The following is a 17,385-nucleotide window of genomic DNA, read 5'->3' as shown; positions in this document are numbered from 1 at the left end:
CAGTCTCTTAAATTTAACTCACCTCAACTTAATCCTTAAAGTTTAATTCATTTAAAAGTTTAATCCTCGTACTTGGTGAATCAGATCGAAACTTGCTTATGTGTCAAACAATGCTTGCATGGAATCCTCATTATCACCCCATAAGACTAACATGATAACATATTTAAGAAAAAAATCACATAAAGTAAAAAAGAAATCTGAAATAAAAAAGGAACAAAGACGGGGCCAGGCTCTCGGACGAGACGAACAAGCACAGGAAAAAACGGCAGCCATGAACAACAGAGCAGACAAGCTATGACGCGGGGCGGTGGGAGCTTGATATTGTTGATGATAGAGACAAATATCAGTACAGGGAAAGATGCGGGTGACAGGCCTTACTGATTTTCAGAGAACCAAATACTCAATTGGGATTTTCAAATATTATGAACAAATCGCAGGAGGAATGAAAAAGAAAATTTCGCAGACATTCCAAAGAATCGACGCCGACGAAGTAAAGTAAGTTTAGCGTCCAGGTGAATGCCCATCTTTCCTTCATGGTCTGTCCTTTATTTCTTGGCTTGTTCGCGTCTCAGATATTTCTTTTATGCTTTTCATGATTTCATTTTTTTTTTTAAAATATGTCATATAATGTTAATCTTATGTGGTGCTGATGATGATGCCAGGTGAGCATTGTTTATAACACACGGGCAAAGTTCAATTTGATTTACTAATGGCAAGGATAGAATTTTTAAATGGACCAAATTTTGAGGGACTGAATCATAATAATTAAATTTAAAAGATTGAATCATAATAAAGTTAAAAGTTAAAGGTTCAAATGAATAATTTTTTCTAAATTTTACAATTTAGATTTTGCATCATTATACTAAACAAATAATATTTAGACCTAAAGCCATTCTTCGTTTAAAAATGTAAAATATTTTTAAATAACTTTCACTCTTAATAAAGTAATTATTTACTTTTAAAATAGCCTTATCTTTTCATATTTATTTTTATTAAACACCTTACAATATATATAAAATTATTTATCAATAAGAGTACTTAAAAAAAACAATAATTACACTTTAAAAGATTAAAAATGTTTTACATTATTTAACATCTAATTCTTTAAAAAATATTTTACATTTTTAAACGGAGGGAGTACTAGATATGTAATATTTTAATTCAAGTCTTATAAATTTAAGTCCGAAGTTTTAAATTTATTAGACCCGAACATATATAAACAATTTTTGTTTAAAATTTACTTTTTTTTAACAGCATGGCCCTCTTTTAACAAAATTTTTGTTCACATTTAGAATACTTTTGTTCGAAAATATTTATTTTAGATTGATAATCTGGTTGTACCATTGAACAGTATGCCATTTTTATTTTAAGAAAAAATATTATTGATAATTTCATTGTAATAAACTAAAATGTTTTCCTCACAGGTTCTTGAAAATGGAGTTATATACATACTGTATTTAGGTGCTTTTTATATTTTCAGTTATAGGTATTTATATAGTTCTTTGAGTAATATCCTTGGATAATGTTACTCGAGTAATTGTGTGTTTTGTAGATATTATTTTTATATTTTTAAAAATGCAATTATCATAATGCATGTCAACAGCGACCAATTGTCTTTTATCAAGATCCTGCGTGCCAATTCATCAATAACAATAAATTTAAATTAATGTTTAAATATAATTATTTTGAACCACGTAACTCAGGGTTGTAGCTCTGCCATAGTCTTATTTTTTCTTTGTAATAACCACGAAAACTTTATTTCATATTGATTTAATTTTATGAAAACCTTCTTTACAGAATCATTGCTAACAAAAGTATATATCTCTATTCTTTAACTTTATATAGCTCCCTTTGTTTTGTGAAGTTTTTTTTCCTCCCTAATCCTAATGTTATTAGTCTTTTCTAAATTAATAACAACGAATGCCCATTGTCACATTTTTAAATTCTTAGATAAAAAATCTAGTGTAAAATTAAAGTCCTGTTTTTGTTTTATGTTTATATCTCTCCCCGTCGGTTGTCAATCTATGCTCGGGGGGTAAAGAAGGCACATGATTCTTCCGTTTTTTTTTTATATAAATTATTCCTACTGATTTCACAAATATCGATCAATATAAAAAGAATAAAAGTATATAAAATTTTAAATATAATTTTATATAAAAAAAATTCAAATTATTTTTTCTCTTCTATAAAAGGTGATTTTAAAAATATTTTACAAAAATTATCTTAAAAACTGTATAACAATTTATAAATAAAATTAAATGGATTTTGTAGAATGGGTACCGTTTATGATACCTTCACAGGTCTATTCTTAGGATGAACGCATCATCAATCATACTCAATCAATGATACACTTCCTCTGACATGTCTACCAACCTTCATACGTTAATCCTTTCGATAGCTTTTCACTATTGTTATTTCTGAGGGAAAAACGCATCAGTTAAGATCATGCGTGCTATTGTTTTTAACTTTGTTATCTTTAGAAAAAGATGAAGCTAACGAATCTGGTTATCGCGGTTGCTTGGGAGAGAACAATGAGAACGGGATATGGATGCATTGTTTGGTAAAACTTACAGACAAAGCGTGCCTGAGTCTGACCAGTAAGTAACAGAGAGCCGAATGACGATCAAGTACGATTGCTTGATAGTTGATACCATACGTCTAAACGCCTCAACTTTTTAAATCATTAATTATTAGTTTATAGTATAATTCAGTGGTAAATACATCATCATCATTTTTATAACTTCATTCGCAATTCACAAGCACTAATAAAGCTGACAAATTTTATAGCAGGGAAAACGCTATATTATAAACTCAAGTCTCGTATAAACAATACGATTTAGAACATATTAACCATTACCAATAACAATAACTAGTTCGATATATAGTCTCTACGTTTTTGTGAAAGTTAATAAGAAATATAACGATTATTATGATGCAAAGAATACATATATATATATATAGACAGTGATTTCAAAAGACGCAATTAGTAATAACTATTTTTCTTTTCTCTCTCTGTTTTTTTTTTTTGTATAAGTCAAAATTCATGTCTTTTAACTTTAATCATTCAGAAAATTTGTTTTAAAATTCTTACCAGATCAGGTGACAAAGATAAAATGATTAGATATCATGAGCTCAAATGCTAAATTCCACAAGGCCTTTGCGGGCCTCAGCTAACCGGGTATGACCCACAAATTGATGTCTGTAAGATTTTGGGCAGCAAGCAACGGTTATGGACGAGCCGACGAAGACTTCGCTTGAGGAACACTTTTTCAATTGTTGCTGTCGTTTTTTTTCTTTAAATACTTTTATTAATTAATAGTAATATCAATATAAAATATTAACTTTAAGAAGTGAATGATGTTCATGTATAGTAGTGAGATGTTTGTGATTAATATTAATATTATAAAAAAAAGATGTTTCTGACTAAGAAAATTGCAGTAAAATGTGAAAATTTATTCTGGCCAAATAAACTAATGAACCCCTAGAAAGTCCAGGCCATCTCCGAGCGATAGTTTATATTTTGACCCGTTCTTGGACTATGCGTCCTTTCAAACTTTTGAGGCGACTTATTTAAACAGTCACAACGACAGCTTCGAATTATTTTTCAAATGCACGACAAAGAAAAAAAGAAGCAGCTTGCGATCCACTGCTTTCCCCTGTCTAACGTCAATGGCCGCCTGGTTTTCAAATCCATAATCAATGTTCTCGCTATCGTCCTTCTCTCTTTGTGAGATACTAGTCATGCTTTGCTCCCTCCCACGCTCAATTCCTTGACCCATTCTCTTCCTCCGCAATGAAGTGCTTCCATTTCTCAAACGGAGGAGGAGATCCCCGTGAAGACGATGACTCTGTTATCTCCAAGGCTTCCAAGCTCTCCTGGGCACGCTCTCTCAGTGTTGCTTCTTCTACCTTGGGCTCTAGAAGGTCTGAATTTGATTCTGATTCCAAGGACTTCTCTGATGCCGTAGAGTTCCATAAATTCTTGTCTCGGAGGCGAGCTAATGATTTGCGCGTGTTTTCCTTCTCCGAGCTTAAATTGGCAACTCGTGGGTTCAGCAGAGCTCTTTTGATCGGAGAGGGAGGGTTTGGTTGTGTCTACAAAGGGGTTGTCAGGGTACCCGGCGCGCATGCAAATGACGGTTCACTTTCCGATATGGATGTTGCGATCAAGCAATTGAACCGTAATGGACACCAGGCATGCTCCGTCTTCTTTCTATTATGCCCCTCCATATGCCTCTCTGGCCATGCCATTTTCTATTATTTATTTCTCAAATTCTACTCAGAGCGTCTGCATCAATTTTTTTTTTTAACCTGTAATTTTGGTTGGGTTTGCTCTGCAAGAATTTCTATTTCGAGTTATTTATGCCAAATTGGTGAGATTTTGGCTGCTTGTAGTTTATTTATGGAGAGAAACTCCTTAGAGAGTAGGAACTGTTTAGAGGTTGAATTGATTTCGCATGAAGAGAGAATCACGTATTGCTGATTTCATTTTTCCTCCGAAAAATTATTACTGATTTATTTATTTCATCAACACAAATCTCAAGATGCACCTTTGGTGGAGAAGCTCAAGTTTTCATAGTTTCATCTCTTCTTGGAATACAGAATATACTTGCATTTCTTGTCTTCAGGGGCACAGGGAATGGATCAATGAAGTAAACTTGTTGGGTGTAATCAAGCATCCAAATCTCGTGAAGTTACTGGGATATTGCGCTGAAGATGATGAAAGGGGGATTCAGCGGCTTCTAGTTTATGAGCTTATGTTGAATAAGAGCTTGGAAGATCATCTTTTGGGTCGAGTGCCATCAACACTCACATGGATAGCAAGATTAAAAATTGCTCAAGATGCAGCCCGTGGATTGGCATATCTGCATGAAGAAATGGATTTTCAGGTAAATTATTTTTTCCCCCTGCTTTGGAGAGTATTCTTAATGTGTCAAATATTTGTGGACAGCATTTCTGAACCTCATACGGTTGGTAGCCACATAATGTATAGCAACTTCAAATTTCATGATCAAATTTCCATAAATAGGAGTACGGTCATTAAATGACTCAGAAAGGCAAGATCCATATGGTTTGTATTAACAAAATCATTAAAACTACATACTGGTCTCATTAACATTGCTATGTGGTTGGTCATTGCTCTTTGAAAGTCTGTAAGGACAAGACCAATGTCCTCCCGTACTTCATGTTTGTATTCTTTTTACTGTTCTGGACGGCTTCTAACCTGGATATAGCGTGCTGCATCAGCTTTCATTGGTAAATCATTGTGATATTAAATTCACATTATGATTTGTGCAGCTTATTTTTCGGGATTTCAAGACATCCAACGTCCTGCTGGATGTGGACTTCAATGCAAAGCTTTCTGATTTTGGACTTGCTAGGCAAGGACCCGCAGAAGGATTTGGCCACGTTTCAACATCTGTAAGAAAGTGTCCATCTTCTGGAGAAAGTTCTAAAGATTGTTCTTCTAAAATTGCCTTTTCAAAATCTTATAAAATTGCATGTAAATGATGGAATAACTTGCCTCCTGGTAGTTCACTTGAACACATTAGAATAGTTCATTTTCACCCTTTTTCATTGATGATTTTTTCCTTTGTGTGAAATCATAATGATGGATTAAAGCTTTTTTTCTTCTGCATGACAATGATGCTCTGCTATATGTGGAATTAATAACGGGCTTTCCTCTTTGCAAAGGTTGTGGGAACTATTGGTTATGCTGCACCGGAGTATGTTCATACTGGTAAGTTAACTGCTAAGAGTGATGTTTGGAGCTTTGGTGTAGTTCTTTATGAACTCATCACCGGGAGACGAGCTGTCGAGAGAAACCTCCCAAGAAACGAACAAAAGCTCTTGGAATGGGTAAGACATTATGTTTCTGACCCTAGAAAGTTCCATCTTCTGGTAGACCCACGACTTGAAGGACAATATTGCATTAAATCAGCTCAAAAACTTGCAACCCTAGCAAACAAGTGTCTTATGAAGCACCCGAAGTCCCGTCCTAAAATGAGTGAGGTGGTTGAGATGCTTGGATGCATAATTAACGATGCAATTTCTCAGTTTGAATGCACTCTTCAAGCTGTTGTGAGTGAAGAAGAAAAAGAAGAGAAGTTAACTGAAGAGGACGCTGAATCTGGGGCGGCTAAACAAGGGAATAATTATCTGAAGAAGGTCTTGGACTTCAGAGAAATGATGAGCTTAAGAAACAAGTCTATTAGAAGGTTGGATTGGAAAAATTGGGCGCCTGGGTTAGTACGAACTTGGTGATAACCAATCATTTATGCTCCTGGCAACGTTAGGTGATCGCATAAATTCCGGTCAATGAGAAATCAACCATGTCAGGCGCAGATGTTTCAATGAACACATTTCTCCAGTTTTATATTTTGTTATTCTAATAGTTGAATGTACAGATCATGAAGCAAGCCCCATTTTTTTGGTAATTGGGCTTTCTTGAGTGAACATGTTTAGGCGTACATGTCTGGTTCAATTTTGCATTGTTTTGTATCTGTAATTTCATGTCAAATGGATTTGGAATTTACAGGGAATGGTTTAAGATCATTTATATTCTCACTGGATCTCATGATTTGTGCAAAATTCAGGAAGGTTGTGCTGTTCTTGATTTATGGTTATTGTGACTTTTTATAAAGTATAAACTTTAATTAAATATAGATATAGATTTTCTATTGATCCTCAAAGGAAAGGCAAGTTTATCTGCTGCTCCCTGTTTTAGGCGTCTTTGGGACGACTGTATAGTAAAAAGTCACACAATCTTACACCTAACAAAACCAGTGAACATCCAGATCTGATCACGATGAAGTCGTGCCTAGTCACAGGTCTGTTCAAGAGTTATCTTAATTTTTCATTGGCAAGTTAAGGGAGAAAAAAAGGCACAGAAAAAGACGAAATCAAAGAGTACAGCTTGAGATGCTAGCACTTAGGTGGTGAAGTTTTGTACTAATGGTACAATCATGGTCCAATCCGGACCGTCGGACGTTCAGTCACGTCCAGCCAATGCCTTTCAATAGTCTCCAATATGTTCTTTGTATTCTAGTGGGGGTGGGGTCCTGCTTCCGGACGAGGTTTGAGGTGACACAGCTGTCCCTGACCACGTGACTGTCACGGCACCTGTGAGATGAACTCCTTTTGCGGCTGTGGCTTGCCAACTTTAATCGGTCACAATATTAACTTTCCTTTCATTCTGTAAACCTCTCGCAGTGATATCAAGATTATTGTTAAACTACCTCAGTGTTCATCCAACCAATAACTCACATTCTTGTTTATCAGATCTCAAAACGAATTGCGATATCCCTCTGCACTGGAAATTATCAAGGTTTCCTTTTTGACGAGAAGGAATGCATCGACGAAGCCAGCAAAAATGTACGGAAAGAAACTTTCTATCTTGATCAATCATACAAAAGCAATCGCCTACCTTCCCAACTATCCGTAACTGTGACTCGTTAACAGACACATACAAAATACATACATACGCCGATCTCAAGCGGAAACGCCCAGGAACATATCAGCTGAAAAGGGATTATGTACAATATCTATCCAGGTTAAGAAACAAGACTGTGCTGTCAAGCATAGAGAGGAGAAGCAGATGGCCTGGGATAAGCCCTCCTGCCTTTAAAGTCATCGGCGCTTCTTCTCCGAATACGAGGCCGAGAGTTGCGGTGGCTTCCATTTTCACGAACGCAGACTTGGAGCTGCTCCAAAGCTTTGACAACCTCATCCATGGTAGGCCTGATCTTGGGCTCGCTGGAGAGGCATCGCAGAGCCAGCATTGCTGTCTTGTGAGCCTCATCGATCGAGTACTCGCCCTCCAGACGACTGTCCATGATGCGAAAGATCTTTCGTTTGTTTGCCAAACAGGGCTTAGCCCATTCCACCAAATTGTGCTGACCAGATGGCCTGTTCTTATCCACGGCTCGCCGCCCCGATAGCATCTCCAGCAGTACAACTCCAAAACTGTACACGTCGCTCTTGGCTGTTAGGTGGCCTAGATTATCAAGGAGTAGCTTTTGGTTATTGTCATCACTGAGCACAAACTAAGTGACACGATCCTAACATTGTTTGTTACCTGTGGCTAGATATTCAGGAGCTGCGTATCCATAGGTTCCCATGACCCTGGTGGAGACGTGACTCTTGTCGCCGGTTGGTCCATCTCTTGCCAGCCCAAAATCAGAAAGTTTTGCATTATATTTCTGCCATCAATTCAAGCAGCGGTTAATTTTCAGATATGCCACAACTCAAAAGATTGACTCCATCTATAACGAATAAACACATAAAAATCGATTCCGTCAAAAGAAGGCCACGTACGGAATCCAGCAAGACATTTGAAGTCTTGAAATCCCGGTATATCACTTTTATGCCGCCGCTGTGGAGAAATGCAAGCCCTCTGGCAGCACCGAGGGCAACTTTCATCCGGAGGCTCCAAGAGAGAGGTTGAAAATATGAACCTCCTGTTACAACAAATTGCAACAACATGTACCGTTGAGGTCAAAGCACAAACTGTCTAGTTCACGCATGTCAAAGTATGGGACTGCAAGACCTTACTTCTGAACAAATGATTCTCCAGGCTGCCACGAGGCATGAATTCGTAGGCCAAAAGACGGTGTTCATCTTCCAGGCAATAACCAATCAATTTCACGAGATGAGGATGACAGAGCTGTCCAAGGTAGTTCACTTCGGCCTGGAACACAACCAAAAACAGAGGAACTTGTTTACCGGTGTGAACAGACTGCTAAGCTTCCCTACCTTCATTTTTATCATTAGTTAGTCCTGTACTTCCTCCTTTTTCTCAAATAAAAAGCAAAAGCAGAGCAGTGGAACTCACCAACCACTCCTTGTGACCTTGGAAACCATCTTGATTAAGTCTTTTGACAGCAATAACCATGCCAGTCCCGGGTTTGGCAGGAATCAAAGAGTGCTCATCGATCCATCCTTTGTACACCGATCCAAAGCCACCTTCTCCTAACACGCTATCAGTACGGAAATTTCTGGTGGCCGTCTTCATTTCTGCTAAAGTGAAGCTTTTTAAATTGGATGACTGCAAGATCTCTCCCTCGCTCCTTGGAGTCTGAGGAACTGACACTGCCGACGCCTTGCTCCCTGTGCTGTTAGCATCCTTTCCGTCAGTGCTCGCGTACTTTGAATTTAACCCTGCAAATAAAAATTATACATCTTGAGTTATTCGCTTGGATCTTGAAGTTCATAGAAGGGTAAAAATCACATTGGTCCATTAGTGGAGAACAGAGACAGAGCCTTAAAGGATTATCACTGGATAAAAATCATTGATTAACGAATGTTCTCCAGAATTCATGGACAGAATTTTTAGCAGAGTCACCCAATTTCATCCCTTGTTGAACGGGAACCGCGGAGCAGGAAAACAAAAGGTTCCAGGAAGGAAGATTAAAAGCGATCGGAGAGAGGAGGAGAATTTTGCAGAAAAAATTCAGTCCCAGGGGGAAGGAAAAAGCTCAGATTGTATGACGTACAATAAGGGTTTAGCCGTTTGGGTGAGTGTAAATTTCAAAAAGTTAAACAGGCAACAGGGAGCCAACACACATGTACATGCGTCAAACTGAAGTGTATATGAGGAATACCTGAGTTGCATGGGCTTTCTGCTTTAATTTGCGCGCTCAAACAACCACCCATGCCAGAAACGAGAGTGAGTTAATCTGTTCCCCGGTCGACTATATATTACAAAAAGCAAAGCACGTGAATAGCAGATGGGAAGAGAAAGAAGAGAAAACAGAGAAGAAAATGGCAAGAATTGAAGAGACGAACCTTTATCAGGATGAAGAAGCCGTTGGGGGAGAGGAAGTATTAGAGAGGGCAAGCTGAGCAGGTTAGACTTGGAGCTCAACAAAATAAAAGGGTGATGCATTCATGCTGGGATGGACCCGTCCTTGTTATGATGGTCCCGCTTCAAGCTGTATTGATGGGAGGTGAATTCTGCTCTCTTCGTCACACGCTGCCACTAAATTCATTTGATTTCTGAAAAAACTACCATGGGTGCACATTCTTTAATTTGTTTTCTCGATGCTAAAAAAAAATATTATTAGTTTATTACCAAATATTAGCTTGTAATGTACGTATAATTTCAATCCCATGCTTGATCCAAAAAAAAAATAATTACAATTCCATGCTTGATGCTCCCTCCTCTCTCTCTCTCTCTCTCACATTCCTGGTTTTACAAAACAGTCAACTCTCGCGTCAAGTCAAAGCACATAAACGTGGCCATGCATTTTTCAACTATCATTATCTTGCATGTCTATGATCCAGTGAATTTGCATCTGGAACTTGTAAAATGAGTCTGCTCAAAAAGCATGCTACAGATCCACGAACTTTAAAAGCGCTAACATCCGTGTTTTATTAGTATATCAATTTTTCCGGACGTTGTAATATTATTCCTGAAATGGAAGACAGAACAAGACAACATGATCTTGAACCTGAACTTAAAGTGAGGCTGAGGGACATAAAATTTGGCCAGTGAGATGTATTCCGAAGACATGTAATTTGTGTGTTTGGTCAGCAGGAAACATGGAGCTCCGCACATAGAAACGGAGACATGCACTCTCTCAAGAAGAAGAGGGGTCCAAATTGCAATAGAAAAAATTAATTTTTTAATCCTTTAACTTTTAATTTACTTATAACTCAATCCCTTAATTATGACTTACTACGACTCAATCCCTTAATTATAACTCACTGTAATTCAGTCTCTCAATTTTTAATTTACATATAACTCGGTCCTTATTTTTAAATTTTTTTTAAAATTTTTTTTATAAAATAAGAGGGATAAAAAAATACTAATATATTATTTTAAAATACTCTCCTCTTGCTCATTGATGTGAGATATAAGTTAACATGAAAAAAAAATTAACAAAAGTTAATGGACTAATTTGTAAGTGATTCAAAAGTTGAGGGATTGAGTCATAGGCGAGTCATAGTTGAGAGATTGGGTCACAATAAATTATAGATGAGGGATTAAGTTACGTGTGACTTAAAAGTTAAAAAATTAAAAGATTAATTTTTTCATTCCAATATATAACAAGTTGAAGTTAAACACAGCTCTGGTGGGACCAATTCATGCCGTTGGAGTCCTCTGGAATTTCAGGATGCATCCTGGAGCCTCTGATTCTTATTTATCACCCAGTCCATAAGGCCTCCATCTCACCAGAATTCAGAGATACTAAAAGAAATAAAGTAATTGAAACTGAGAGTCTGGGGATGAAGTTCTTGACGAAAACGTTGAAAAGCGGCACTTTTACGTGGTTGTGATTGGGCACTTGAGAAGCAGTGTTGTGAGGACGTGGGAGAGCGTGATGTTACAGCGCTGGTGGGAGTGGATTGGATGCACTTATCTCACATACGATGGAAATATAGGCACCGCTTGTTGGCTATTTGTAATGATATTCAGCCAGCAGGGGAAACCAAAAACCCTCAAGTGAAACGCTAAGGCCACGCCTATGCCTCTCAAGTTTCAAGTTTCAACATCTTTTGGAACTTCATCTTTTATACTTTTCACCCTTCACGTGTGCGATCATTATGATCCCGTTTCCACGATCTCAACTTTCCAGATATACGAAGGAAAAACGAATCCGTGAATTATGGAATTAATAATATTCACAGGCTGTGTATCATTGAAACGAGTTTATCTATCCCAATCAACTTCAAGATAACAAGGGCGGATATAAAAGCACAGCAAATTCTTCCGCGGCTCGCTGTACGTGCATACATATATATGTTTTTTTTTTTATGTTATTATATACATATAGTGGCATGGGTTACAATTTATCATGGGATGCTCTTCCCCAAGTCTCAATGCGTGTGCAAAAGGAACGGAAAGTAATCAGAGAGGAGGAGGTTGGATTTGGATGGGAGGGGAGGGGGTGATTGGAATGTGCAATAAATTGAAGAGGACCCATTTATTTAAAGCAAGAGAAGACAGGCACGGACATGGACAACGCACCACAACCTCCTTTCTCGAGTTGATCACGTTGGGAAGCCTCCTTCATTTAATTTTCACAGGCCTGTGCCGCTCCAAAAATAGTTATGATCTCCTACTTTAAATTTCAATGTCATTTCATCTACATGTTTGCTTCTTATCCTTCGCCGCACAATTGTCCTATTCCAGAATTTATAAATATACACACGTCCTCCGGGGTAGCTTTGCCGACTTAAAATAATTACTGCCACCGAGAGATTCCATCAAATTTAATGGCATTGATTAGTTGTCTAAGCCATGATTTAATAAATCAATCAACCTCCATAACACCCACACAGCATTCGTGCCCCTCCCTCGTTCCCAAACCCCAATCACATTCATGCCTTCCTCAATCACAACCCCGACCCCAAATTAAAAAGGAAAAAAAATAAAAACAAGACCTGAAAATTTATTAGGAATTCTCATCCCAGCACTATGGGATACACTCAACAAGACAAAATTCGGCCCAATACCAGTAAACCGCTATGCTCACTGTCACTTGATCATGGGCATGGCATCATAAACAAAGTTGAGGCAAATAATTACTTTTTTAATCTTATTTATAAGTTATTTTCAACATGTTTCACTGAAACAAAAAAAAACTTTAAAATTTTTTAACTTTTATCTTAAAATTTAATAAGTTTTTAACTTTACTACTTTAAATATATATATATTTTAATAATATATTCTCTCTTTCAACATTTAATGAAGGGTAAAACAGAAAATTAGTGTTGAAAATTTTATGAGATGACTACTAAATAGTAAATACTCCAGAGTTTTTGCACAACGAAACACAAGACATTGAACGAAACCCATTTGATGGCATGACGATCAAGACGAAAGCCAATTCGCAATTATATGGATGCTTTGTTCACCAAAGCCAAGTTCCGAGCACAGCACCATAAGCCAACCAAAGCAGTCAACTCCAAAACATATCAGTTCTCAATTATAAAATTCAATTCTTCACAGTGGCCGACTTGATAATGTCAATGAACTCCGGGTATATACACAAAAAGTATTAACATAATCAGTCACAAAGAATATGCAAACCGACACACAAGAACATTATATATATTTATAGGATAAACTACACGTTTGATCTCCTCATCATTACCCTAGTTACACACTTCTAACTTAATTCTGTTTCAATATCACTCCATAATTTTACTTTCCTTGTTCAAACTTTAGTTTGTCTAACGTATACTAGTTCTATCTTAAGTTTTACTTTCTTTCATTAATTTCATTTATGTTACAATTTGACATTTCAACTTAAAAAAACGAAAAATGACCCAAATGCATATTTTATTCCCTTTAACACAGCCATTTTTAACTTTTTTTTGAAAAGAAAATACCAGAGTTGAAGTAACCAAAAAGTAATTATGAACTTTTCTATGAAGTATTTAATTTGACGATGTTAAATAAATAAAACATTTTGGTAGTTTTTTGAAGTTAAAGAGATCAAATTAGATCAAAATGAAATTAAGGAAGAGAGGGAACATGAAGTCAAGTTAATGGACCAGATGGAAAGCAAATGAATTTCCAGGACAATCATGGAACCAAATATAAAATGAAAGATTTAAATGGGATCCCAGTGAAATTAATAGACGAAAAGGAAACCAATAAAGAATCAAAAGTGCATGATTTTGTTAACTACTATGTTATATAATACTTTCTCCGTCCCAAATTATAAAACACTTTTAAACAAAATCTTATATACTAATAAAACTTATGAAATACACTTTATAACCTTACTTTTTCAAGACAAAAAATATAACCTTTTAAAAATACCCTTCATTTAACACTCCATTAATAAAGAATATTGAAGAAAGAGAATATATGACAAGGGTAATATTGAAAAAGTGTCATCAATGAAACCTCATTTTTGTCAAAGTGTTTTAAATTTTGGGACGTTGAATCTTTCTTAAAAGTGTTTTATAATTTGAAACAGAGGAAGTAATAACAATAAAAAAACAAAATCACCTTCAAAGAAGCACCTCCAACCAAAAAACCATCCACATCTGGCCGCGCTGCCAATTCTTTACAGTTTGCTCCGTTAACAGAACCTGCAGTTAATACGTGGTAATTGAATACGGAATTTATTATAAGCAGGGAACAACCCCATGATATGCAGATAAAGTGGAAAAGCAAAACAATTTAAACCTAAACTTTTATGTTTTGCCTTCCTCAAAAAAGTATGATCTGATAATTTTCTTCTTTAGCTTCCTCTAAAGCCTTAAATTAAAACTCAAGAATAAAGCATGCTTGTGCATGTATACCTGACAAAGATAAATGCTAAGTCGCAATTGGGAATACCTCCATAGATAATTCTGACAGATGAAGCGACTTCAGCACTGACATTCCTATGAATCCATTTCCTTAATTCGGCATGGACCTGGTACAAACAAACATCCAATAAACCAACTCAGCAAAGCAATGTTAAACCAAATGGGTTCTGCAGCAGTACAGCTAAGGGCTCATTCTCCTTCACCAGGGTACCTTGTGCTGAGAGTAAGGTTATTTAGACACACTTACCTCCTGAGCCTGAGCAGGAGTTGCAACCTTTCCTGTCCCAATGGCCCATAGTCCCATACTGGCTCACAGGCCAAAACAACGTTATCCCAGTTTGATATTTTAGCTGCAAACACAATTAAGGTCAGCCCTCAACACTTAAATTGACAAAAACTAACGCCATGACCCACTCTCCTAATGCAACCAGAACAGCCAAAACGTTCGCTCACAAAAAATATGCAATTAACATTGAGGATGTTGAATTTGTGCAAGGAATGTGAGGAAGAAAAGGCACCTGCAATCGCTGTTGTTTGCTCAGCAACAACAGCCACTGTTGAACCAGCTTCACGTTGTTCAAGAGTCTCCCCAATGCAAGCAATAACTTTCACACCTTGAGAAAGTGCATATGCAACTTTATCGCCCACAAAGTGTGATAGACAACAGAGAGGTACAGAGTAACATACAAATGTTAAGTCTGGTTGCTAATACAAGTTGCTCTAAGGAGTAGATTAGCACAATACACTAAGAATTGTAACGTGTAGAAAAATATTTCTGAAAGACCATAAACAATAGAACACTCTACCTCATTTGATTCATTTAAAAGCTGTCTCCGTTCCGAGTGACCAAGAATGACCCAAGGGATACCCAAATAAACAAGCATTTCAGCGCTGTGATTATGATAGACATCAAAATGACATTTCTTCAAGGCCAAAAAATTGAAAGAGAAGGAAAGAAATGACATGTCACTGGCTGATTAATGGTCTGGTCAGAGCACATACACAGTGCAAAAGACATGAAGTAAAAGGAGAATAAAACTAAAGAAAGTTCTACAGAATAGTTACTGATACGGGAAAAAATCTTAAATAAATTAACGAAACAATGCATAGCATACCTAATCTCTCCAGTAAAAGCACCACCTTTGCGAACCCAACAACTTTGTGCTGCGACATGGAAGTCAGGCCGTAACAAACTTTTTACGAGAGAGAGGAATACGAAGGGAGGGCTAACAACAACTTCTGCAAAAATAATAAGAAGAGATCTTGTTCATTCAATTGTAAGCCACAATGACAACATTAATAGGATGGACTCATTTAAGAAATAAAGAGAGTTGCAAACGGGGATAACTGAACAATTTGCCCCCGCTTCTGTCGCTGAAGACAACTTTAATTTTCAGTTAAAATTTCGGGTCCGTTTTTCCTGAAGGCTAGTGATTAATGAAAATAGGGCAGAAGATGTTGAAGGGCAAGCAGAAATTGAAGTGAAATGCTCCGTCTCTACACAAGTTAAATGAAAATTCATAATTTTCAGTTAGGCACTATAATTTTGTGTTTAGCATCCTCAGAACAATCTAAGATCCAGATTACATGCTAAACAAGAATAAGGAAGCCAGTATGAAGCTCATTAAGACTCACTTACAACATCTTCACCGGGAATTTGAGCTTCATTCAAAGTAGTAACAATCTTCTTCACCTCTTCGTTGGTCCCGTTCTGCAACAAAGTCAATTTGAGGAATCAATTACTCATTGCTTAAAGAACATTGAACTGCTTAATTTGTTCGTGCAAATCGCGGAGGGAAGGATCTCAAGGGTGTCTGTGGAAGGAAATAGTATCCCAGATCATTGATGGATTCCGAAACAGGAATGAACCCCTGTTCACGGAGAACCAATCTGATAGTAATATAAAGAAATGCATGCACGGAAGGGACAAATTTGTGACCATTCCTCATCCTCAAGAAGCAAATCAATAATCAACAGATTGTAAAGGAAGCGCTCTCAAATTTCATCGATGCGAAATAAAAGTAGAGCGAGAACAATGTAAAATGCCAATGACGGTTAAAAAAGGACTTGGAATTAGAAACATACACATTTCCAGCTGCCACCGACGAAGAATTTTCTCCCCATAGATTTGTTTTTCCTTCGATCCCGACGAAAAACTAAGCAGCTGCACCGGCAGCACTAAGGGGAATATGATACGGATGACGGTGGAGAGTGGAGACCGCAACCGCATTCCATTATAACGGAATATGCTCCGCATTTTGTATGGTAATGATCCGAATATTTTCCTTTTCCCTTACTTTCTATTGACATGTTTTTTTTTTAATCATCGTTATAACAAAGCTTTTAAATTTGTTTAAATTTAAATTTCAATAAAATACATAAATAAAATATTATAATTTTAAATTATTTAAATTAAATTTGGATAGTTTCAATTTATTTATATATTTCATATAAAATTTAAATAATAATCTTATTAAATATTAAATCTAAATCGTTAAAAATTTGATCTAACAATTTATTTTTTAAAAAATGACTTTAGTACTTATAAATTTATTTTTCAAAATGTAGAAATTACAATTTTTAAAATTGATTGCACCAAATTAAAAATTAAATATTAAAAAGTCAAAATTGTAAAAACTAACTCAAAATTACAGGAATCACACAGTTAATTTTTCTATTGTCAAACGTGAAAAATAGCTTTGGATTTACTAGCTAAGAAATTTGGGGTGAAGTTTTCTCCAGATTTTTAACTTTATCCTATCTTTTTATTTGACTGATATGTTTAGCCTACCCTTTTTTTTTGGGTAAAAATATGTTTAGCCTATCTAAATGTACATAAAATATGTCCTATTTTTTTGTATTTAAAAATATTTCAACGATCAATGTCTTTATAATATAGTCGTATGTAAATTTTTTTTAATTAAAAAGTTGTGAATTTAATTCTACTTGCACTATCAGTTGTTACTTATGAGTAAGGTTGTTTGATTTGTACCCATCTTGATTAGCCCGATATCATCTCAATCATATCAGGATGGGTCTCATCCCAACCCGAAAACAATCGAGATGAGACTTTATGAGATGAGTTAGGAAAGGAGTTTAGGACGAGACATGGAA

At 36.2% G+C, this 17,385-nt stretch overlaps 2 protein-coding genes and 1 pseudogene across 3 annotated transcripts; 1 reads left to right on the top strand and 2 right to left on the bottom strand.

The window, feature by feature from the left end:
* Window positions 1-3,591: 3,591 nt before the first annotated feature.
* Window positions 3,592-6,567, top strand: LOC129315169 (serine/threonine-protein kinase PCRK1-like). The gene is made up of 4 exons (XM_054958726.1): window positions 3,592-4,195; window positions 4,629-4,889; window positions 5,299-5,421; window positions 5,695-6,567. The coding sequence occupies exons 1-4, from the start codon at window positions 3,794-3,796 to the stop codon at window positions 6,262-6,264; spliced, it is 1,356 nt and encodes a 451-aa protein (XP_054814701.1). The 5' UTR covers window positions 3,592-3,793; the 3' UTR covers window positions 6,265-6,567.
* Window positions 6,568-7,373: 806 nt separating this feature from the next.
* On the bottom strand, window positions 7,374-10,112 carry LOC129316095 (probable serine/threonine-protein kinase PBL9). 2 transcript variants are annotated; one of them, XM_054960357.1, is made up of 7 exons: window positions 9,787-10,112; window positions 9,603-9,692; window positions 8,834-9,159; window positions 8,554-8,689; window positions 8,317-8,459; window positions 8,078-8,201; window positions 7,374-7,996 (listed from the first exon to the last, which is right to left on the bottom strand). In XM_054960357.1, exons 2-7 carry the CDS (start codon window positions 9,652-9,654, stop codon window positions 7,575-7,577), a joined length of 1,203 nt encoding a protein of 400 aa, XP_054816332.1. In that variant the 5' UTR covers window positions 9,655-9,692; window positions 9,787-10,112; the 3' UTR covers window positions 7,374-7,574. The 2 variants fall into 2 exon arrangements, with proteins under 2 accessions (XP_054816332.1, XP_054816333.1); XM_054960358.1 differs by having other exon boundaries at window positions 9,603-10,112.
* Window positions 10,113-12,659: 2,547 nt separating this feature from the next.
* Window positions 12,660-16,507, bottom strand: LOC129315036 (triosephosphate isomerase, cytosolic-like; annotated as a pseudogene).
* Between the last annotated feature and the right edge of the window lie 878 nt (window positions 16,508-17,385).

This window comes from Prosopis cineraria, unplaced genomic scaffold, assembly GCF_029017545.1.
Source record: "Prosopis cineraria cultivar Desert tree isolate PC_DT_omini unplaced genomic scaffold, ASM2901754v1 PC7, whole genome shotgun sequence".
Lineage (NCBI taxonomy): Eukaryota > Viridiplantae > Streptophyta > Magnoliopsida > Fabales > Fabaceae > Prosopis > Prosopis cineraria.
This window is presented reverse-complemented; position numbering and strand designations above follow the sequence as displayed.

Coding starts and splice junctions, on each gene's coding strand:
- LOC129315169 (XM_054958726.1), top strand. CDS start 3,794: ATGAAGTGCTTCCATTTCTCAAACGGAGGAGGAGATCCCCGTGAAGAC. Junction 4,890..5,298: donor ATGAAGAAATGGATTTTCAG/GTAAATTATTTT, acceptor TGATTTGTGCAG/CTTATTTTTCGGGATTTCAA. Junction 5,422..5,694: donor TTGGCCACGTTTCAACATCT/GTAAGAAAGTGT, acceptor CTCTTTGCAAAG/GTTGTGGGAACTATTGGTTA.
- LOC129316095 (XM_054960358.1), bottom strand. CDS start 9,654: ATGGGTGGTTGTTTGAGCGCGCAAATTAAAGCAGAAAGCCCATGCAAC. Junction 8,690..8,833: donor AAGGTCACAAGGAGTGGTTG/GTGAGTTCCACT, acceptor GTTGTGTTCCAG/GCCGAAGTGAACTACCTTGG. Junction 8,202..8,316: donor CAAATGTCTTGCTGGATTCC/GTACGTGGCCTT, acceptor AATTGATGGCAG/AAATATAATGCAAAACTTTC.